A 23,517-nucleotide genomic window follows, 5' to 3' on the forward strand; every position below is an offset into this window, starting at 1 on the left:
AGAACCAATTCAATGTGGTTCAATTATCATTATGTTCAACGTAGAATATTTTTTTTAATCCTTAACATTCGCTTCATTCAGGATCATATTCAATTTAATAATTGATTTTTGCTCAAGAGAAAAAAAATTGAGAAAATCAAAAAAAAAAAAACATACCAGCATTTTTTCATTCAATCAATGATTTTGGTCCACTGATGGTATTTTTGAAAAAAAAAGTTTTCCTATTCCTTGTTTATATCATGAAAACTGAATTACACGGAAACGAATTTAAATTCAAAATGAATTGAATGTGATGACGAGAATCGAAAAAAAAATCGGTGAAGAAAAAAAGTTATTTTAATTTTTAATTTCAAACAAATTCTTCTTTCAAAATATTTGATGACATTTTGTTAACCTCAATTTTTCTATTCTCGGCTAATGTGATCGAAAAAAAAAGTTTTCATAAATGAAAGAATCAGGATTCCTTGAAAAGGGTATATAATGATAAATTTCCAACAACGAAAAAAAATGATTGTTGATGATTGTATGGCACGCGAATTTATAAATTTTTTCTTCTTCATTTCCTGAAATCTTAACAGCAAAAAAAAAAAAAATTTTGTAATCAAGTTGGAAATAGAAGAAATAAAAAAAAAATCTTATCTTCTCTCGTACTGAGTGAAAACATATTTGAGGCAATTCTTTTTTTTTCTTGATTTCAACGATGAATTTCTTAGCAAGTGAACAGGAACAACAACAACAAAAAATTATGCAAAACTAAATATTCAAATTCACCTCGTATATCATCAAATGATACACAAAGCCATTAACAATCATTTTTTCATTATTATGATCAAATAGTTTGGAATTAGTATTTTTTGGGGATTTTAGAATTGACGAACAATGATGATGATGATGATGATGATGGAAAAAAGTAGCTGAATTTTTTTTCTTTGCTTTTTTTTCGTTCTTTGAAATGAAAAATCAATCAACCAAATCAAAAAATGTATTTTCATTTTTTATTATTTGCATTTCCATTATTTTCGATTCAAGAATCAAATTATTTTATTGAAGAAAAAAAAACTAGTGTCTTGAATACATTATAATATCGATTCGATATTATACATGATGGTGATAATATCATTTGATCATCATCATCATCATCAAATCGATTTGTTTGATTACATTTTTTTTTCACTTTTCCGTCACAACGTTTTTCGAAACAATTGTACAAACTAATTTTATGAATTGAATTGAAACAAAACAAAACAAAACGAAATGAAACAATTACATTTCTGCAAACAACGTCCTCTATCGGTGGAAATTTGGACAACATTAGAAACATCAATGAGAAAATATTTTTGATCAAAATCAAATCGATTCAAAAAAAGATAACCAGAAAAAAAGTTGATCTTTTTTTCTTCTTCTTAATTTCTGGTACTATTCTTCTATACCGAATCGATAGAATGAACTACATCGAAAACAAAATAGAAATTATGGTCAACAACAAAAAAATGGATGCTTTTTGTATCTCTGCTGATAATCATCATTATCATTATTTTGACACATTACGTACACACGAACCAGAAAAAAAACATTGATGATAAAAACCACAAAAAAATAAAACCAGAAAAGAAATAATTTTTCAGTACCAGACAAAAAAAAAAAAAAATCGAAATTAAGCCCTAAAGAAAATGAATATTCTACAACAACAACAACAACAACCATAACAATAATAATTAATAACTAATGCTTATGGCGTCATACATTACTTACATTCATCATACTATATTTATTTTATCATACGGTTAGCTATTTATCATTTGACATGATGCTGATGATTATAATAATAATGATAATATGGAAAAAAAACATCAACAACAACAACATGGATCTAGCTTGGTAAATAATAAAAGTAGAATATAAACACGGATTCAAGAACCGAGAAGAAAAAAAAATAAAACCAAACTTACCCAAATAATCATTATAATTAATATCAATAGCGAACATATACATTAATAGGGAAAAGAATGATAAAGTTGAAAAAAAACAACATCCACATAATAATAATAATAAAGATTAAAGAAGGAGAGAGAGAGAGAGTGAGAGAACGAAATTTATATAATTTAGTTCATGATCGTTAGTGGTTCATAGGCAAGCAAGAAAAAATAATTTACATCGATCATATACGGGAACATTCATGCATCCATCCAATCAAATAGTGATGATGATTATTTTTCGGTTCAAACATAATTAAGAAATATTCACTATTATAATGAACACTGTTAAATTCCAGAATAAAAAGAAAAGAAAACTTTACACTCAATTTATTTTTGGGATGCAATTTTTGAAAAAAAATGTCAAAAATAAAAGTAAATTTTCTTGTAAATTATCATTATATTTTGTGTCGTTAATTGTTCACCATAATCAAAATTGAAAATTCACAATATTTTTCACTAATCGTTAATCATAAGAGAAAGAATTAGACAAAGAAACAAAAACAAAAAAATTTCCGATTCGAAAAAATGATCACTGTGGAGATGTTTCTGTTTGTTTTATTTGTTTGTTTTATGGGTTTTGTTTTCTTTTGGTGAACAAAAACTTGGTACACCTAACCAAAAACAACCATATAATAAACCGAATAATGTTTTTATTCGAAAAGAATCTAGAAAAAAAATTTTTCGATTTTGTTTTTAAATTTCTTACAGACAACAAGAATGCGCCAGAGTTGTTGAAATGATAAATCAAATTATTACGATGAAACAAAACCGAACTGAACAAATGAACATTCGAATGAAGAAAATTGTAAAGAATAAATTATATTGAAATATTATTTCAAGTAAATTTTCTTTTCTTTTCTTTTTTTTTTTTGTTCAACTTTGATCTAACAATATATCTGTAAATGTAGTAATAATGACCATTTTTTGGTTTATCATGAAATTTGTTTCAGTTTCTAAGCGAAAAAAAATGAAAAATCAACCAGAATAATGAACGAATAAATAAGAGATAGGTTTGAGAAATAAACCAAATAAAAATGAAATTATTATTATTATTGACAATTATTTGGAGAATAATGATTGCTTGAATTGGATGAAATTTTTCCAATTATTATTTTTCATTTCACACCCACACAGTATTAAAATTCTTAAATTTTCAAAACTATTTCCAATTTTTTCTTCCCATTGATTACATTAATTTTATGATTGTGACATAAAATTACATTTTTTTAAAATAAGCGGATCATGGTAAAACATGTGCGCAATAATATTTTTATATCAATTTTTTTTTTTGAATCGATAAATCATTTTAATCTCCCACACACCCTTCGCACATCGAATCAAGAATTTTAGAATTTTTTTTTTTTGTAAAAATTTACCCAAATCAATATTTCAACAACAATCGCAACAACAAAAAATAAAAATTTCAATTACGCTAGATGGCGTTTACTTTCATTAGAAATTTTTTTTTTTTTTTGGTTCCGATTCGGTTATATTGGAAAACTTGTTGATTCAATATCGAATAATCGATTCAATTGTTACAAGGAAAACAAAAGGAATTTTAATTTATCGAAGAAAAAATGCATTAAAATTAATTTAATTAAGCAACAATACTTTGTTTGTAACATAAAATTAAGAAATATTATAAAATATCGATTCGATTCGATTTTTTTTTGATTTCTTTGTTTATTGGATCGAAATGAACACAAGAAAACAAATGAAATTGAAACGTGTATGTTCATTCGGTTTGATACTAATAATTTTACAAATGATGATAATTCATGTTGAGAATGCATATCAAAAACGAAACGACATTAATTATAATGAAGAAAATAAGGTAATACCTTATAAAACTGTGTATGGTCTTTCAAATAAATGCACAAAAAATTCTGATCATCGAATAATCGACGAAAATTATCGTACATGTCAATTGAATGCGATTAAAAAATGGAATATAGCTTTGGCTGATTATGTAAGTTTTATTCATTCATTGATCTTTCGCATATGAAATTAATTTCCAAATATTTTCCATAGTATACCGAAACAGTGAATTTTTGTTGTTTCGTTTATGAAGTATTAGAATGTGAAACGAAAGTTTTATATCAATGTGATCAAGAATATTCTGATCGAAATGAAAAAGAAACCCGACGATTGTTTGACAAATCATGTCAACGGATTATGTCAAATAATGCTTGTAAAAAGGCCGTTGAAGAGGGATCAACAGAAATTTGGAAATATGTCCTATATGTAATTGGTGCAGCCATTACAACTGCAATTTCCATTTATGCTTGTGTAAAAGGTTATAAACGACTCACAATTACTCCCGAAAAGAAAGCAATGGAATTGTATAAACAAGAAAAAATCAATCAACTCTATGAAGCAGAATCTATTCGCAATGTGTATGATAAACAAGTAAATAATCTTGACAAAAAATGGTATCGAAATACATCTAAACAGATAAAGGGTGATTCAAATTTAGAATCAATGACCGAAGTGGAAACAGAAAAAAAGGGTTTCTGGAAAAACGTAGGTGAAATGTTCAAGAAACCATGGGAAAAAATGAAGGAGGCGAGGATTAAAAACAAATTAAAGTCAGGTATTGATAAAGAAGCAAAAAACAAGAATTTTTGGGATGATTTTGAAAATGATCCATCAAAATATTATTCTGAATTATCAACCGAAAAAGTAGAAACAAAAGAGAAAACTGTCGATGCTGTCATGGAAAAGGGAAGAAGAAATGAGTTAATTCAAACGGAAGCTCGTCTACAATATGAAGACATCGAAAAGGACAACCAAGTAAGATTAACAGAAGATAAAAAGTATTTCGAAAATTTAGCGAAAATGGAACAAACTGATCAAACGTCGGTAGCGGAAAGGGAATTAACTAGATTGATGAATCCAAGACAAAAAATTGAAAACGTAAAAAGCGATTCACTTTTGTCGAAAGTAATCGTCAGTCTTAATCAAGAACAGGTTGATGTCCATCATAAAATGTTACGAACTAGAAATTTTGGCGAATTCGAAACGATGAATCAACTGGATAATTGGATGAAAAAATTGGAAGAGACTAGAACCAGCATGCGAAACGAGCGTAGAAATGACTTCAGTGCATTGCTAGGAAGTAATTTGACAATTCCTGATTTGAATAAAGGATTAGCTAAAACAAGTGAGAAGAGTTTTGAATCAAGTGAACTAAATCTTAATCAAGTTGATAAAAATAATGGATCACTAAAGACTACACAACTGAAAAACATTAATAGTAATGAAGAAAAAACCAATATCATCACTGATGCTGATGTTCAAACATCTGAAAAACCGGAGCAAACATCAACATCAGCAGTAATTGCACAAAAATTTCAACACTCGCAACCGATAAATCAAAAAACTGAAAAGATTTATGTGGAACAAGAAACAGCATCATCATCCGTAATCGATGAAGGACAAGACTCAGAGGCAATACAAGTAAGAAATTATACCGAAACAACAAAAAAAGTTTTAGAAAATGTTGAATTTCAAAATGAATCCAAACTCAAAGGATCAACATCTCAAAAATTGGATACAATTTCAACAAATCCTGAAATTGCCGATCCTGTGACAGAAGAAAAATATGCAACAACCAATAAACACGGTCAATTGTTAACTCCAGAAGTCGAAACAACATCGGATTCTGGTAAACAAGGTACAACAGAAAAACAATTGCAATCAACAGTAAGTGAGTCAAAATCAAAAATACCAGAAGAAATTCCATCAGCGAATAGATTCGAAACGGATTCTACAACATCAGCCCAAAGTTCTACAAAAATTAGTGAATCAGACAAACCATCTTTAAAATCAGCTCAAATTGAACAGGTGATGACAGAAACAATTGACATCTCAAGTGATGTAGGTCAAGGCTCAAAGTCTAGCCTAACGAGAAAATTAACCAAAACAATTAAAAAAACTGTCAAAAATCAGGAATCACAAAATGAATCCAAACTTGAAGAACTGGAAAAGGATTCAATTTCAAAAAAGCTTGAAATTGATTTGGGACTCGAACAAGAGACACAAGGAAGGAATTCGCAATCAGCAGTCAGCGATTCAAAATCAAAAATACCAGTAGTGAATTCATCTGCAAAAAGTTCTACAAAAATTAGTGAATCAGACAAACCATCTTTAAAATCAGCTCAAATTGAACAGGTGATGACAGAAACAATTGACATCTCAAGTGATGTAGGTCAAGGCTCAAAGTCTGGCCTAACGAGAACATTAACCAAAACAATTAAAAAATCTGTCAAAAATCCGGATTCACAAAATGAATCCAAACTTGAAGAGTTGAAAAGGGATTTGATTTCAAAAAAGCTTGAAATGGATTTAGGACTCGAACAAGAGACACAAGGAAGAAATTCGCAATCAGCAGTCAGCGATTCAAAATCAAAAATACCAGTAGCGAATTCATCTGCAAAAAGTTCTACAAAAATTAGTGAATCAGCCAAACCATCTTTAAAATCAGCTCCAAAAGTCAAGTCAACATTAGATTTAATGAAACAAGAAGCAAAGGGAACAGAATTGCGATCAGATAGTGGTTTGAAATCGGAAATTCCAACAGCAAATTTGATCACAGAAAATGTCGAACCAATTGATAAAGATGCCAAGCTTGAACAGGTGATCACAGAAGTAATCGACATCTCAAGCGATGTAGGTGAAGGCTCAAAGTCTAGCCTAGCGAGAAAATTAACCAAAACAATAAAAAAATTTGTCAAAAATCCTGAATCACAAAATGAATACAAACCTGAAGAGCCAAAAGCGGATTCAATTTCAAAAAAGCTTGAAATGGATTTGGGACTCGAACAAGAGACACATGCACGAAAATCGCAATCAGAAGTGAGGGATTCGAAATCAAAAATACCAGTAGCGATTCCATCTGCGAAAAGTTCGGAAATTGATAAGTTAAAATCAAAAACACCAATAGCGATTTCATCTGCAAAAAGTTCGGAAATTGGTAAGCTGAAATCAAAAATACCAGTGGCGATTCCATCTGCAAAAAGTTCAGAAATTGGTGAGATTAAGTCCAAAACACCCACACCAGCTGCATCTACAAAAAGAACATCGGTTGGTCAGTTGATGTCCAGAACATTCACACCAGTTACATCTACAAAAAACACAACGGTCAGTCAGTTGAAGTCCAAAACACCCACAACAATTCCTTCTACAAAAAACACAACGGTCAGTCAGTTGAAGTCCAGAACATTCACACCAGTTACATCTACAGAAAGAGCAACGGTTAGTCAATTGAAGTCTAAGACACCCACAACAATTCCATCTACAAAAAACACAACGGTCAGTCAGTTGAAGTCCAAAACACCCACAACAATTCCTTCTACAAAAAACACAACGGTCAGTCAGTTGAAGTCCAGAACATTCACACCAGTTACATCTACAAAAAGAGATAAAATCGGTGAGTGAAAATCATGGAGTGAATGGATATATTTCTAATTGCCAAAAACTCCCATTAATGCTTAACAGACTCCGAAAAACCAATTTTGCCAGAAACGGTTGAAGAGAAAATAAAAAGATTGAAAGAAAAATACCTCAGATTAATATCAAGTTTGCCAATTGAAATGATTGATGAAAAAAGTGATTTTTTTACTGGTCAAAGATCAACCGGTAATCCGGAAAGTTCAGAAATTGGTGAGATTAAGTCCAAAACACCCACACCAGCTGCATCTACAAAAAGAACATCGGTCGGTCAGTTGATGTCCAGAACATTCACACCAGTTACATCTACAAAAATAGATAAAATCGGTGAGTGAAAATCATTGAGTGAATGGATTTCTTTCTAATTGCCAAAAACTCTCCTTAATGCTAAATCTACTCCGAAAAACAAATTTTTCCAGAAACGACTGAAGAGAAAATAAAAAGATTGAAAGAAACTTACCTTAGATTAATAGAACGTTTGCCAATTGAAATGATTGATGAAAAAAGTGAATTTTTTACTGGCCAGAGATCAACCGGTAATTCCGAAAGTTTAATTCTTGAAAATAAAACAGAAAGTTCACAGGAAATCAAATTACAAAGTCAAAATCAGACGCAATCATCAACATCATCGTCAAATACATCAACGATAAGTACGGAGTTGAATCGTACAGGAAGATCAATAAAACAAATAATTTCAACGACAGCAACACAAACTAATTTACCATTTCCGGATTTAATTCAATAAAAAAAACCTGAAGAATATTTTACAAAACATTCTCAACGAATAAAAACTTTTATTAATTTCAATATTAAACATTTAAAATAAATTTAAACGTGGTTAAACAGTTTTTTATCATTATCTTAATAATCCTTATAAACACTATTCGATGATGATACAGTTTTGGATCTTTATTGAATGGCTGCTTAGGTTGGCTTCACTGCTTTAAATGAGATTTTTTTTCTGGTTCCTTCACTTTTGGTTTTTTTTTGTTTGTTTCGATCACAATACATTTTTTTCAATTTTTTTTTGTTTGTTTCACTTTACAAGTTGAAACTTTTGTTGAAAATTATAGAGGAATCTTTTTGTTGTCTCTGATGTAGTCTATACTAAATTTATATTTTTTCTGGTTTCGGATATTATACACATTGTTCGATGTTGAATGATGATAATAGCTACCAAAGTGAAAATTTATTATTTTCATTTTTCTTCACTTTTCACATCACACACACGTACATTTTCCCATATCATTTTCTTTCATTTTTTTCACTTTTTACACCAAACTGATTTAGTGTTCTTTGATTTTCATTTTGTTCGGCTTTTTCGTAACATGTAAGTGACAACAACAACAACAACATCTAGCGCATCTCCAAATATAAAATCAGAAATTTTTCCCAGTATGAAATATATGAAACCAAAAATGGGGACCATCTCAACTATCTATCTATCTATCTATCTACTTACTTACATTTTGTACCTGGACCTTTTGTGGTCGTGTTAATAGCATTAGCATTATGTTTTGTGGTTGTTGTTATTATTTTGTCTAGCTCTCAAATGACACATATCATACATTCATGACATGCTTGTTCGATACAGAAAACGACTAGAAAGAAAGAAAGAAAGGAAAAAAAATTCTTGCACTATGTGTTTTTCATTATTATTAATAATAATAATAAAAATTTTGATTCTGTTGTTTTTGGGTAGTTGTTTTATATTCCCATTTCATTCACAACAACAACATCAAAAACGCGAAAGAATATAGCTCAATACTACATACAAATAATTTTTTGTTGTTGTTGTGGAATAATATAATAACAACAACAAAACAACAGGAAAAAATAAAAATATATACCTGGAGCTACAAATATTATACAAGGTAATAGAGGAATTTTTTCTCGGTTCCTGGACTATACGAATCAATTTATCTCTCTATAGTTTTGTCTATTTTTTTTCTTGAATGAATTCTATATTCTGGTTTGTTTTTTTAAACATTAAAATGGATGGATGGTATGTTTAAATGATGATGATGATGATAAGTATTTTTTTGCTATCTTTCTTCGTTTTTTTGTTTTCTTGCCAGATACGATATTATTATTATTATTTTGTTTGGACATTAATAAGACAAAATCATATATAAGATGCTCAAACACAGGAACAAAAGAGAAAAAATATGTATTCAACGCTTCAATTCATAAACGACAACAACAACAACAAAAAATAATAAGCGTAAAATTCTTGTAGATTTATTTATTATGATTTAGAAATGTTTATGAAGAATAGAAGAAGCAAAAGTCAAAATGGACAATGGTGTATTTTTTTGGTTGGTTATCAACAAAAAAAAAGCTAGCATCCAAATAACAACAACAAAATGAAACTAAATAGAAAAATCTGAACATCTTTCATCATGTTTGTTGATATTGCTGTTTCTTTATGTCTTTGTTTTATCCAAATAAATTAAGATATTTTTCAACATTTTTATCATTATTGTTTTTTACGTAAAGCAAAGAAGAAGAAAAATTGTAATGGCTGATGATGATGATGATGGTAACAACTGTTAAAAAAAAGTTGGTCGAATAAACCAGAAAAAGAACCAAAAAATCTTTAGGTCGATCGATCAATCGATTCATTGTGTTCATTATCATCATCATCATCATCATCATCATCATCATCAATAATGCTTCTGGGGTTTGTTTACTAAATAATATTTATAAAATCAAAGAGCACCATTTTGTTCGAACCAGGAAAAAAAATCCTTGATTATATACCTGTGTAATTTATGTTGTAGGTGTACCGAAGGTCTCCACATCGACATACACATGTATAAATAGTTGATGATTCTTGGCCCTGTTTTTTTTTCGGTGATGAGATTTTTTTTTCTTCTTGTCATATACGTTATTGTTTAAATTGAAAAAAAAGTTCCATTGTCCATTTTTTTTTGCTTTAGATTGTATGTGGGAGTATACAGTTTGTATGTTTGTATCTTCCCTATATAGATGGAAAAATATACATTTCTATCATTGTTGCGTGTTGATAGTTATTATTATTAACTTTTTTTTCGTGTAATATCCGTTTTTTTGGTTTGTTGAGAATTCCTTTTTTTCTTGTTTCTAAAAACATTTTGTTTTATTACTTTTTCTTGATCTAAACATCTTTGGTTTATGATTATGATGATGATGATATAAATCAATGATGATTTTTATTATCTTTTTATAAAGAAATAATGATTGATACTTTTTGTTCCCACCATTTTCAACAAACGACTAACAAAAAAAAGAATTATTTACCAAAATATTTCCCATAAAAAAAGACAGTATTCCATTTTTTTCATTGATAAAAATTTTCAAATAAAATCCATATTGATGAAATTTCAACCAAAAAATAATAATGGCCATTATTGGAATAAATGTGCAAATAATAAAAAAAATTTTACACAAATAACCTATCATGTTCTATTAATGTGATATTCTTATATAAGATCGTAAAAATTTGAGGAGAATAAAAAAATTTTTTGGCCAAAATAATAATAAAAAAAATAAACTATGACAAGTTGAAAAAAACTACCAATCGATCCATTTTGGATATTTTTATTTCTCTCAATATCCATTCAATGATCAAAATTCAATCAAATTTATCATTTTGCTATTGACAGAATTTGCATCAGATTTAACGAACGACAAAAATATTTCATTTTTTTCTATTATTACATTATATTCAAACATTATCATTCAAAATATTTGATCGAATACAAATATGATTGTCTTGTCAAGCTTATTTTCTTCTTTTTGTTATTGTTGGCTTCATCATTATCATCAATCGAGCTAAATTTTTTCGAAGCTTTCAATCTGTTGGGTTGATCATTTCATTAGAAATGATTGAATAATTGATCACATCATCAAGTGAACGGTTTGCCAAATAAAAATGAAGTAAGAAAAATAATCGCCAAACATTTATTAAGCAATATTTTTTCATTTTCTTTCATCTAAAGAATAAGAATTTTTTTGATTGATCAACATATCTCTATGTGTGATTGAATAATCTTCCTACTGTTTTACATGACTAGAATTGATTTAATCAGCAAACTTCACACTAACAAAAAAAAATACATCAATATTCTAAAGTGATTAAGTTATAATCGATCGATGATCATATCATTATAATAAATTTTCATTAATTCATTCAGGGATGATATGATAAATATATTAGATCAAATAAGGATAAACAAGAAAAGAAAAATAAGAAAAAAAATATTGATTGAACATTGATTATTATCATCATATCCAGATACACATACACATAGACACAGACATAAACAGGATTTTTGTCATTGAAAATATCATCGTATTGCTATGGTTTACATTCGTACTCACACCGTAAACACACACCATGATGATGGCCAAACAACAACAACAAAAAACAAAACAATCTAAAAAACCACTACCAATAAAAAATGCATGATAATGTTGATGTGAAAGAGAAGTTTTTTTTTCTTTGATAAAATTCTTCGAGTAAATGCAAAAGTAAAACCAGAAATTTATGTTAAAAAATTATATATTTGATTGGCGAAATGAAAAAAAAACTAGTCAAACAACTACTATGTTCATTTATTTGTTTATTTTGATTGTGGATTTGTTTTTTGGTTTATCATTTTGTAAGAATTCAAAGTTCACATGTGATAAAATTCATCATTGAAATTGAATGATAATTTTTTGGGATGTTATAATGAAATTTTTCGAACATTAAAAAAGAACGAAAATAAAAAACTTACTGGTTCTATTTGATTCTTGATTCGAATCGATTATTAATATAATTTATTCATCATTATCATCGTTTTTGCTTTTGATTGAATTCATCAAGGAAACAAAACAAAAAGAATGGCACAAGCAATTGATACAAATTGTATGACATTAACTCGTTATGTAATCACTGAACAACGATCACGTAAAGATGCTACCGGTGAATTAACAACATTACTTAATGCATTACAAACAGCTATTAAAGCTGTTTCATCTGCTGTACGTAAAGCCGGTATTGCACGATTGTAAGTATTTTTTTTTGTTTGTTTCGATTTATTTTATTAATATTAATCAACAATTTTGATGATTCGTTTCATGATGATTATTATGATTCGAATGATTAATTTGAAATGAAAATTGAACGAAAAAATTTTGACGATGTCAACCTAAAAATATATACTAAATTTTGTCCCAGTCAAAATTTATATAACGGGGAAACAAAACATAAATATTCTATTTGAAGATCATCATCATTCATATAGTGTTTTTATATATAAAGGGAAAAAAAGATGAACTTTATTAATAATTAATGGCAATCACTGAACGGTTCAGTAAAGTAAGAGATAGTGAGAAAGGGAAAATTCTTTATGATCCACAATGATGATGATGATGATGATGATAGAAAAAGATGAAAAAGACGTAAATGAAACATTTTTGAATCATAAAACTACCATATAACTATTATGATTCTCATCAACAATAATTATCATTGTAGAAGAGAGAGAGAAAGAGATGAAAGAAGGAAAGGAGAAAGAAGAAAGATGAAGAATGAATTCTGGAACACAATGAATGAATGAATGAATGGATGAGATTCAAAATTCCTATATAGAATAAGTAATAATAATTTTTGTTGTTTTTTTTTTTTTTGATAATAATAATAAACATTGATAGAATTGAATTGACTATATGGTGTACATTTTTAATGAATTTTTGTATTATTAATGAATTAATGATGATGATGATCATCATCATTGAAACCTTTAACACACTTAATCATCATCACTATATCAATGAATACAACGATTGGCTATTTTTTTCAATCAACAATTTATATCGTTAAATGACAATATTGATGATAATAGATGAAAAAAAAGCATTTAACAATTAAGAACTGAACAAATTAAAAGGATTTTGTGATTGCATTGAAAAATTTTTTCTACGAACGATAAAAATAAAGTAAATAAATGTTCAATTTGAAATAAAATGATAGAATTCATAGATGGCTGCTGCTATTATTGTTGTTGATAATACGATTCCATTTAGTTTATTGTTGTTGTCTCTTATTTTCAATTTCAATTCAAGTTTATTATGATTATTGTTGTTGTTGTTGTTATCGTTGTTGATGATGATGATAGAATTATTCCTGTATGATGATAATATATAAAAACTATTTCAAAGAATTGTATAGATATAATAAGAAGCGAATGAATTTTAAATGATAAGAGAAAGATAGAGAGGAAAAAAAAGAGATGAAAATGTGAATTACAAACACAAATGACGACGACAATAATAATCTGGTTGAATGTTTTCAATTTGATAACGTAATGTATTCTTGTATGTTTGTTTGTGTCAAAGGTGGAATAAAATGAAATTTTGTTGTTGTATTTTTCGTAAAGATCATTATTTATTAGGATAATATTTTCGAATCAAATGTTGTTTTTTTTTGGTACTGTTGTTCATATGCAAAGCAAATAATTCAGGTAAAAACAATAAACCGTTTGGGCAAATGATTATGTTTTTCTGTTCGTTGTTAATGTTGTTGTTTTTTTTTGTTGTTGAATGAATAAATTTATTAAAATGACAACAACAACCGTACCGGTAGAATGAAAATTAGTTTTTCCTGGTACACAAATGAGATCCACACAGTGTGTGTGTTTGCAGGGAAAATGTCAAATTAAAGAAAACTTATTCAGATATTTTTCTTGTTTTTCAATCAATTTTTATTTGTTTTTTCTTCACTTTCAATTCTGTTGAAATTGATAATTAAATAAAATCGAAGAACCTGGGAAATGAAATCTAAAAGTTTTTTTTCTATTGGGCATAAAATAATTTTAATTGAATTTTTTTTCTGTGTGTCGACCGTTTTGTCTTCATTATTTCAATGATGATAATTGTAGCAAATGTTTGTTTTTGTTGAATTTTAATATTCACAAAATGTGAAGGAAAAAAACAAAACAAAACAAAATGATGACAATTGAAAAGTTTATATACGAATGAAAGGAAAAATATTTATAATAATAATAACAAATATGAATAAATCATATAACCGGCTTGATTCATTGAAACATTTGAATTATTTTTTGCTGTGGTATTCGTGTGTGTGTGTTATTTGGAATTCAATATTCAAACACACACCCTCAATACAAAAAAAAATAATAAATCTGACATGCTCATTAAATATGCAAAAAAAAAAGTTTTTTTTTTTGCACATCATTTTTTTTTGCTAATGATAAATTCCTGTCCATTCATGATTCGATCAACATCATCATTAGAATCCAATTTATCAATGTTTTATTTTTTGTTTTTTTTAATGAAATCATTTGAAGAGCGAAAAAACTTTAGTTTTAAACTTTTTTTTTATTATAACCTTGTTCATACCTAGATTTCTATAGATCTCAATGTCATTTGTCGGAAAAAAATTGCAACAGAATAAAGATGTCATCAGCAACCAGAATTGGTAGGTTGTCATCGACAAACTTTAAGAATACCTTTACAACAACTACATAGATTCCATAGGAAAATTGTTCAAGAAAAATTGAGAGAAAGAAAAAATTTCCTACTGGCATCTTTTCTTCGTTGCCAATCAAGATGTCAGAAGAATTATGAAACCTATGGGAAAGGTTCATTTTTCACTAATTAGCATATACCATGATTCAATATGTATATTGCAGTGTGTATTGAACTGCGCGTCATCAGCACCGATGACTTGTGGTCGTGTGAGGTGACCACAAGTCATCGGTGTTGGTTGACGATGCTCTTGTATATAAAAAGATTGTTGAAAAATGAATAAAATGTTCTTTTCTGCTTGTGTTATTGACGTGTGTTGGTTTTCCTTACTGGTGTCAGGAGTGGGATTCGAACCCACGCCAACAAATGTTGACTGGTATATTCGACACAGCATGCAATATATTTCATATGGAAAATGAGAAAAAAAAACTTTATTATAAATAATATTTGTGATGAACATCTGGATTTCCGAATTCATTCTTGTTTTCTTTCATGAATCAATCGGTTTTTTTTTGTCAAACATTTGTTGTTCACACAAACAAAAACACACTATCATCACTATATATAAAGTGAAGGTAATGAACAAGAAAAATAAACCAAAATAAAGAAAAAAAAACTTTTTTTTCAATATATTAGATTCAATGATGAAACAGTTTAAAATGATGATGATGATGTTGAGAATCCTCTTGAATGACATTATTATTTTTTGGTTTTCAAATTTTCTTCATTTTTTTCAATCACAATGAAAATTTCTCAATTCATTTTATCGGTTATGGGAGAAAAACTTTCATTTCCGTTTTGTTCGTTCGTTTTCATCATTACCACCTGACATATGCATAAATGGGAATGGTTTTGCGTTTGTTTTTGTGATTTGCTTTGTTTTGTGTCTGTGTGAGTGTGTTCGCCAATACACTGTTTCATGTTGTTGAAAATGGAAATTTTCATTTTAGCAAAAAAAATGTGACATTGTTGAATTTTTTATAGCAACTTTCTTTCGCTTTTTTTCAAATGAAAGAATCCCATCTTTCCTTTTTTTGCTTCAACCAGAAAAGATTATTGAAAATTTGAATTTTTCATTGACAGAAAAAAAATTGGCAATGGTTATTGATCGTTTTTGGATCGATTTTCTTTTCGAATCGGTTGTTATTAATGTAATATTTTACTGAATTTTAAAAAGCATACAAAACGAAAACAAACGAAATTAGATTTTGTTTCCAATTTAGGAACAACAACAATAACAAAAATTCATCATTTTCAGAAATTTTGTAAGAAAACAAATTTTCTATCCATTTGGTTTTTCTCTACCATCCCAATAACGTAAGATAAGAGAAATTATATTGTAAAATTCAAATTTACAAAAGGGAAAAAATTTGAACATATTATAACTGTAGGCTAAAATGACCTATATGGAATATAATAATTGTCAAAATGAATATAACATCATTGTTTTTGATGTTGGTTGAAGCAAAACTCATTCTCATTTTATTTTGTTTTCTTTTTCTCTTATTCTTTTATTTTTGATTGATTATTTACATCACGTTCGATAAGGTTCACAATTTTTGTAATTTTTTTTCATTTGTTTTCACATTGATTCCAGAAAAAATGTGTTCGTGTGTGTGTGTTTATGCTTTTTTCATTTGGTTTGTTTGGTTCGATTCTGATGAAAATTCAATTATCATTCCGGGTTTTTCTTCGTTTGTGTGTGTGTTTGATTCAATTAAACAAGAATGTGCCAAATATTAAGTCACAACAGTGAAAGCAAGAGAAGAAGAAAAAACCCGAACAATGTTAATTTATTGGATCCAGAAAAAAAATGAAGAAAAAGAAAAAACAAAACAAACAAACAAACAAACAAACAAAAACTATTGCAATGAATTTGATTTCAAAGGAGTTTTTTTGTTTTTGCTTTCCTGCTTTCTTTATTTCTAATTTGATGATGTAACATTGACAACAAAAACAATATATGAAGCGAAATCAATAATAAATTATTATAATGAATATTCGACAAAAGAGAAAAAAAACAATAACAGTTTTTTCGGGTTTTATTTTTTTTTTTTTTTGTATTTAAAGAAGCGAAAAATTCTGTTCTGATTTTTTCTCACATTTTGGTGTTTGTTCACAATATGCAAATGAATATTTGCGCTAGAATGGTTTTTCTATGTTAATCAATCATCCATACCTTTTTGTTTATCAATGATATGAACAATTTGTATTTTATGTCTATGAATTTTTTTTTTTGAATGTTCCATTCCAATATGAGTCAAGGTTCAATTCTTTCGATTTTGTTATATTAGGTCAATCGTTTGACATTTATTCTGAATCAAATAAATGATCATATCGGAAATGTTTAATTAGGTAGCGAACAAACAAAACAAAAAAAAACATTCAGTTTTTCTTCTGAAAATTCTATTTTATAATGACAAAAAAAAAAATGATTTATTCAAAAAATCAATGGAATTTATTCATATTTTTTCTTCATTTATTAAAAATAGATATGGTGTTTCCGGTTCAACAAACGTACAAGGTGAAGAAGTAAAAAAATTGGATATTCTTGCTAATGATCTATTCATCAATATGCTTAAATCATCATATACAACATGTTTATTGGTATCGGAAGAAAATGAAACAATAATTGAAGTTGAAACTGATCGTCAAGGTAAATATATTGTATGTTTTGATCCATTGGATGGTTCTTCAAATATCGATTGTTTGGTTTCGATTGGTTCAATATTTGCCATCTATAAAAAGGTAATCATATAAATAAAATACAATTCTAGACATACATTATGAACAAAACAAAACAAAAAAAAGACAAAATAATGAGAAAAAAAATGGACAATTGTGAAATAGAGACCGAATCAAAAAAAAAGTAGATGATGAAATATTGATTCGTGCGTTTGGTGTGTGTTTATAACAATATAATAGTGATCATAATTGACATTTTTAATATCAAGAATCATCATTATTATTATTGCTTTGCATTATAATGATATATATGTGAATCGAATATTAGAAATGAATAACTTATTGAACGAAAAAAGAAAAAAAAACATCGAGAAAGAAAAAACGAAAATTCCGAAATCTAATACTATCAACTTGATTATGATGGGTGATGATTGCGTGCCATAATTATGATTGGTCAATTGTGATTGGTTTCGTCATGACCTTTTGTTCTTTTTTTGTTGTTGTTGTTGTTTTTCCAATGAAAATTACTGTTAAGCAAGAAATTGTAATGGTAAAAGTCAGAAAAAAACCAATATATTTGATTTTTTTCCATCATCATCATCGGAAAACATTGGAATATTTATCATCAATTTTTAATAATAACAAAATTGATCTATTATTTTTAGGCAAACACAAACTCTAATTATGATGGTAAAACATTGCGTATGAATGAATATACAGAACAAGGTTGATTCTTGATTTTTGTTCTAATTATCGTTTCGTAATTCATTAATAATTATCGACAATATTAATGTTTGTTGTTTTTTTTTTGGTACAATCTTTGCCGCAGAACATAAAACACACTTTTTCTAACATCTTCTAGAATTCAGATTCTTAATTATAGAATCTTTATTAGAATATTCCATAAAGAATGTAATATTAATTAATTAATTAATTAATTAATTTTGTTTTTCTTATTTGTTTTCAAGGATCATAATAATCCTCCTGCAATTAATGATGCATTGCAGCCTGGACGAAAAATTGGTAAATTCATTGATTGATTTTTTTTGGACTTTAATTGATAAATTGAATAATTATAATCATTGAATTTATTAGTTGCTGCTGGATATGCATTATATGGAAGTGCAACGATGATTGTATTAAGTGCTGGTGGTGGACCAGTTAATGGATTTCTTCTTGATCCGGTTGGAAAGCCATTTTTTTCTGAACTTTTTTTGATTTTCATCAAAAATAATTTTTTTTCCAAATTCTAGGCAATCGGTGAATTTGTTCTTACCGATCCGGATATGAAAATTAAATCACGTGGTAAAATCTATAGCATTAATGAAGGTTATGAATCACAATGGGATGATGCTGTAAAAAAATATGTTAATTCGAAAAAACATCCATCGGTATGACGATCGATGATCATTATGAAATGATAATTATTTACCCTTTTTTTCTCTCATTGTTTTTTCTTGGTCTAATAAAATTAGACTGGCAAACCGTATGGTGCACGTTATGTTGGTTCAATGGTATGTATTGTTCATTATCATTTATAATAATTCTTTATTGTCATTACTATATGCATAAAAATTTCTATTTCTGCACTATTTATTTCATTTCATTGTTTACATCCCTAGATTTTATTGTTTATCTTTCCACCACAACTAACATTGATCATTTAACTAGAAATATTTTTTCAACTGTCACACCATTAAGATCATTTATCATGATCAACATAATAATATTATCATTTGCATCATCATGAATGATTATTTTTGAATAATTATTCGGATTTCAAAATTTAGCTCGACCAAATCGATCTGTGTCGAATGGTAGTTTTAAGGTTATAGTGGTAACACAATTAATTAATTAATTAAGTCATCTTCCATTCTTGCATTTATTCACAAAACGGAAGAGAGAATAATTATTGATTGTTTTATTTAGATCCATAACCTGATAATAACTTTTTTTGTTGTTGTTTTGTTACCATTCTTCATAATTTAGGTTGCCGATGTTCATCGTACATTAAAATATGGTGGAATATTCATGTATCCAGCTACCAAAGATGCTCCAAGTGGCAAGGTAATAAAATCTGGATTCACATTTTTTTTCATGAATCATGATCGCAAAGATTTTGTTCATTTCAATTCATTTAGATAATGATTGAAGTTTGATATCATTATCATTATTATTATTAAAGGAGTTTCCCCTGTAAACAATTGGGTTAAAATAGTAATTTGCATTTCCTTTTTTTTTGTTTCTATTGTATTCATTTTTGGTAAAATGATGATTATATGGAAATGAAATTACAACAAAAATCATTTTTTTTCTCCCCCAAATGTCCATTTGTCTAATGATTATTATTATTGCGATATTTTTTTCTATGTCTCATCTTTGTCCGGAAATTATTTGTCATTCATTTCATTATTTTCTCTCTTTTTTTTACATTCAGCTTCGTTTGATGTATGAAGGTAATCCAATGGCATATATTATTGAAAAAGCAGGAGGCTTAGCAACCACTGGCCAAATACCAATTCTTGATCATCAACCAACAAAAATTCATGAACGTGTACCGGTATTTCTTGGATCACGTGAAGACGTTCAAGAACTTTTGGATTGCTATCAAAAATCCTGAATAAATTCCAAAATTAAATTTATCGAGCTTAATTATAAGTGATAAAGTCAAAAACAAACAAACAAACAAAAATCTATCCTCTCAATTTACAAAACAAAATTTTCTTCCACCTTATTTGCTGCAGAATTTTTTTCGAAAAAAGTTATCTTCCAATTTTTTTAATTATTCATTTTATAAAAAAAATTATAAACATCATTATAATTATTTTCTAATGTTGAACAATTTTAAGATTAAAATTAAAGTTTAAAATTATGACCAAATTATTATATAAATATTGTATTCATTGGTTCGGGTATTGAAAAAGAATTACAGAATTGGACACGTCCTTTATTGATGATCCATTGTATTTGTACGTGTGAATGCGATGAGGAGTATTAATTTTTTTCTATTTTTTTTTTTGCCTAAATCGAATGTGTGTGTTATTTTTGTTTTCCTTGGTGATGTATGGCGTGTCTTTTTTTACCATTTAGGTGTTTGATTATTATTTGTTACAAAAAATAAAAATAAAAAGGGATTCCGTATCTAACGAATGATTATCTCTCATCAAATGTATTTTTCTGTATACTGTTAATCCAAATCATCAAAACGTATTGTATTTTTTTTCGGTATGTGTGTGCGTGTGTTGGTGTGTATATGTCATCGTGCCAGTAATATTTCAAAAAAATATCAAATTTTAAACTTTTAAAATTAATCGTCATCACTTTTTTCAATTCAATTTGGTTTTGTTTTATCATTTTTATCAATTGATCCCTAAAAAAATTGTATGTATTTTTATGTAATACTTGAATGAACTATTTTTATTAACGGAATTTTCTTGAATTTTCTAGCGAAGGGAAAATTGGAAAAACATTCTAAATAAATAACTAATGTATTTGTTGGAATATCATCATTAATTATAATAATGCTGTTGATAATAAAAGAAAAGTTTGTAACATGTACACGTTTATTATTGACGACAATCATATTGATACTGATTGCACGTGTATCTGGATTTTATTTGCCTGGTCTAGCGCCGGTTAATTATTGTGAATTCAATAAGCCAGCAGATAATTGTCGTTCAGACGTTAAACTATATGTTAATCGTTTAGATTCTGAGGATTCAGTCATCCCTTATGAATATTCTCATTTTGATTTTTGTCAAGCAATCAATCAAAATGAATCACCGGTTGAAAATCTTGGTCAAATTGTATTTGGTGAACGTATTCGAACTTCTCCATATAACATTAGTTTTCTTAAAAATGAACAATGTAAATTTCTATGCCATAAACAATATGATACTTCAAAGCGTGAAGATTTTGAAAAATTAGAATCATTGAAAAAAGGTATGATGAAAAATTATCAACATCGATGGATCGTCGACAATATGCCCGTCACATGGTGCTATGATGTCGAAGGTGGACAGAAATATTGTTCAACTGGCTTTCCTATGGGCTGTTATGTTGATAAAGAAGGCATCGCTAGAGATGCTTGTGTAATGAACATATTATTCAATAAAAAGGATACATTTTATCTTTTCAATCATGTTGATATCACTATCACATTTCATAGTGGTCAAAATGAAGCTTGGGGTGTTGGCTTTGGTGATCATGGTGGTCGAATTACTGCTGTGAATATTGTACCAAAAAGCATACAACATAAACCAGAATCACCAATCGATTGTCCACCCACCCCTTTTCCAATGGAAATTCCCAACGAATTAAGTAAAGATCAAATAATCGATGTCTACTATACATATTCAGTCTATTTCTCACGTAATGATAAAATAAAATGGTCATCGAGATGGGACTATATACTCGATTCAATGCCACATACTAATATTCAATGGTTTTCGATTCTTAATTCATTGGTCATTGTACTATTTCTTACCGGTATGGTGGCTATGATTTTGCTTCGCACTCTTCATAAAGATATTGCTCGATATAATCAAATTGATCTTGAAGATGATGCTCAAGAAGAATTTGGTTGGAAATTAGTGCACGGGGATATATTTCGTTCACCTCAACATTCAATGTTATTGTCTGTGTTTCTTGGCTCTGGTGTTCAAGTCTTGTGTATGGCAGTGATCACATTGTTTTTCGCATGTCTTGGATTTTTATCACCAGCTAATCGTGGTGCATTAATGACCTGTGCTCTAATACTTTATGTTTGTCTTGGTACACCAGCCGGTTTTGTTTCGGCACGTATCTACAAATCATGTGGAGGTTATCGTTGGAAAATGAACGTCATATTAACATCTCTTCTATGTCCAGGAATAGTGTTTTCGTTATTTTTCGTTATGAACATCATCTTATGGATAAAAGGTAGCTCGGCTGCCATTCCATTTTCAACATTAATCGCTTTATTGGCATTATGGTTTTTGGTATCACTCCCATTAACATTTGTCGGTGCTTATTTCGGTTTCCGTAAACGTGCAATTGAACAACCTGTTCGAACGAATCAAATTCCGCGACAGATACCCGAACAATCAGTATATACGAAACCATTGCCTGGTATTATAATGGGTGGAATATTACCATTTGGCTGTATATTTATTCAATTATTCTTCTTATTGAATAGTATCTGGTCAAATCAAACATATTATATGTTTGGGTTCTTGTTTCTGGTATTTATCATATTGATAATTACCTGTTCAGAAACAACAATTCTTTTGTGTTATTTTCATCTATGCGCTGAAGATTATCATTGGTGGTAAGTAGATAATTTTTTCTTATTTCAATTTTGAACAAAATTTTTAAAAAAATATATTTTTTAAATTATAAATAGGTGGCGATCATTTCTGACATCTGGCTTTACCGCATTCTATTTGTTTGTTTATTGTATTCATTATTTTCTAACCAAGCTAACCATCACCGGAACAATATCGACATTATTATATTTTGGCTATACATTAATTATGGTATTCTTATTCTTTTTATTAACTGGTACGGTTGGATTTTTCGCCTGTTTTTGGTTTGTACGAAAAATCTATAGTGTCGTCAAAGTGGATTAACAAGATGAACAAATAAACAAACAAAAAATCTGATTGTAATTGCAATTAAAATGATCTATTTTGATGACCAAAATATAATAAGAAATAAATCAAACTTGTATGTATCACATTGTGAATCATTATTTCAATCACAATTTTAATAAGTAGGATTTTTCACATATTTCCGAATACAAAAAACAAAACAAACAAATTGTAATTAATTATTTTATTTATTTTTAATTATAATGGTTGAAAAAAATATTCTAATTTGATCTTTATTCTTTATTCAATTTGATTTA

General features: G+C 28.1%; 3 protein-coding genes across 3 annotated transcripts; all 3 read left to right on the forward strand.

The window, feature by feature from the left end:
- The first annotated feature begins 3,612 nt into the window (after positions 1-3,612).
- On the forward strand, positions 3,613-8,270 carry LOC113798060 (uncharacterized). Its single transcript, XM_075819393.1, has 4 exons — positions 3,613-3,945; positions 4,008-7,407; positions 7,476-7,754; positions 7,847-8,270. The coding sequence occupies exons 1-4, from the start codon at positions 3,673-3,675 to the stop codon at positions 8,170-8,172; spliced, it is 4,278 nt and encodes a 1,425-aa protein (XP_075675508.1). The 5' UTR covers positions 3,613-3,672; the 3' UTR covers positions 8,173-8,270.
- Positions 8,271-12,074: 3,804 nt separating this feature from the next.
- On the forward strand, positions 12,075-20,510 carry fbp (fructose-1,6-bisphosphatase). Its single transcript, XM_027348552.2, has 8 exons — positions 12,075-12,463; positions 17,438-17,693; positions 18,599-18,653; positions 18,726-18,814; positions 18,884-19,021; positions 19,106-19,144; positions 19,620-19,697; positions 20,068-20,510. The coding sequence occupies exons 1-8, from the start codon at positions 12,297-12,299 to the stop codon at positions 20,248-20,250; spliced, it is 1,005 nt and encodes a 334-aa protein (XP_027204353.2). The 5' UTR covers positions 12,075-12,296; the 3' UTR covers positions 20,251-20,510.
- A 160-nt stretch (positions 20,511-20,670) lies between these two features.
- TM9SF2 (transmembrane 9 superfamily protein member 2) lies at positions 20,671-23,503 on the forward strand. The gene is made up of 3 exons (XM_027348545.2): positions 20,671-21,011; positions 21,078-22,938; positions 23,014-23,503. The coding sequence occupies exons 2-3, from the start codon at positions 21,152-21,154 to the stop codon at positions 23,237-23,239; spliced, it is 2,013 nt and encodes a 670-aa protein (XP_027204346.1). The 5' UTR covers positions 20,671-21,011; positions 21,078-21,151; the 3' UTR covers positions 23,240-23,503.
- The last annotated feature ends 14 nt before the right edge of the window (positions 23,504-23,517 follow it).

The sequence above is a fragment of the Dermatophagoides pteronyssinus genome, unplaced genomic scaffold (assembly GCF_027571235.1).
Source record: "Dermatophagoides pteronyssinus isolate colony J.1.1.1.1 unplaced genomic scaffold, Derpt_VIB-CSIC_2022.12 sq0003, whole genome shotgun sequence".
Classification (NCBI taxonomy): Eukaryota; Metazoa; Arthropoda; class Arachnida; order Sarcoptiformes; family Pyroglyphidae; genus Dermatophagoides; species Dermatophagoides pteronyssinus.

Coding starts and splice junctions, on each gene's coding strand:
- LOC113798060 (XM_075819393.1), top strand. CDS start 3,673: ATGAACACAAGAAAACAAATGAAATTGAAACGTGTATGTTCATTCGGT. Junction 3,946..4,007: donor ATATAGCTTTGGCTGATTAT/GTAAGTTTTATT, acceptor TATTTTCCATAG/TATACCGAAACAGTGAATTT. Junction 7,408..7,475: donor TACAAAAAGAGATAAAATCG/GTGAGTGAAAAT, acceptor AATGCTTAACAG/ACTCCGAAAAACCAATTTTG.
- TM9SF2 (XM_027348545.2), top strand. CDS start 21,152: ATGCTGTTGATAATAAAAGAAAAGTTTGTAACATGTACACGTTTATTA. Junction 22,939..23,013: donor GCTGAAGATTATCATTGGTG/GTAAGTAGATAA, acceptor AATTATAAATAG/GTGGCGATCATTTCTGACAT.
- fbp (XM_027348552.2), top strand. CDS start 12,297: ATGGCACAAGCAATTGATACAAATTGTATGACATTAACTCGTTATGTA. Junction 12,464..17,437: donor AAAGCCGGTATTGCACGATT/GTAAGTATTTTT, acceptor TATTAAAAATAG/ATATGGTGTTTCCGGTTCAA. Junction 19,022..19,105: donor ATTCGAAAAAACATCCATCG/GTATGACGATCG, acceptor TAATAAAATTAG/ACTGGCAAACCGTATGGTGC.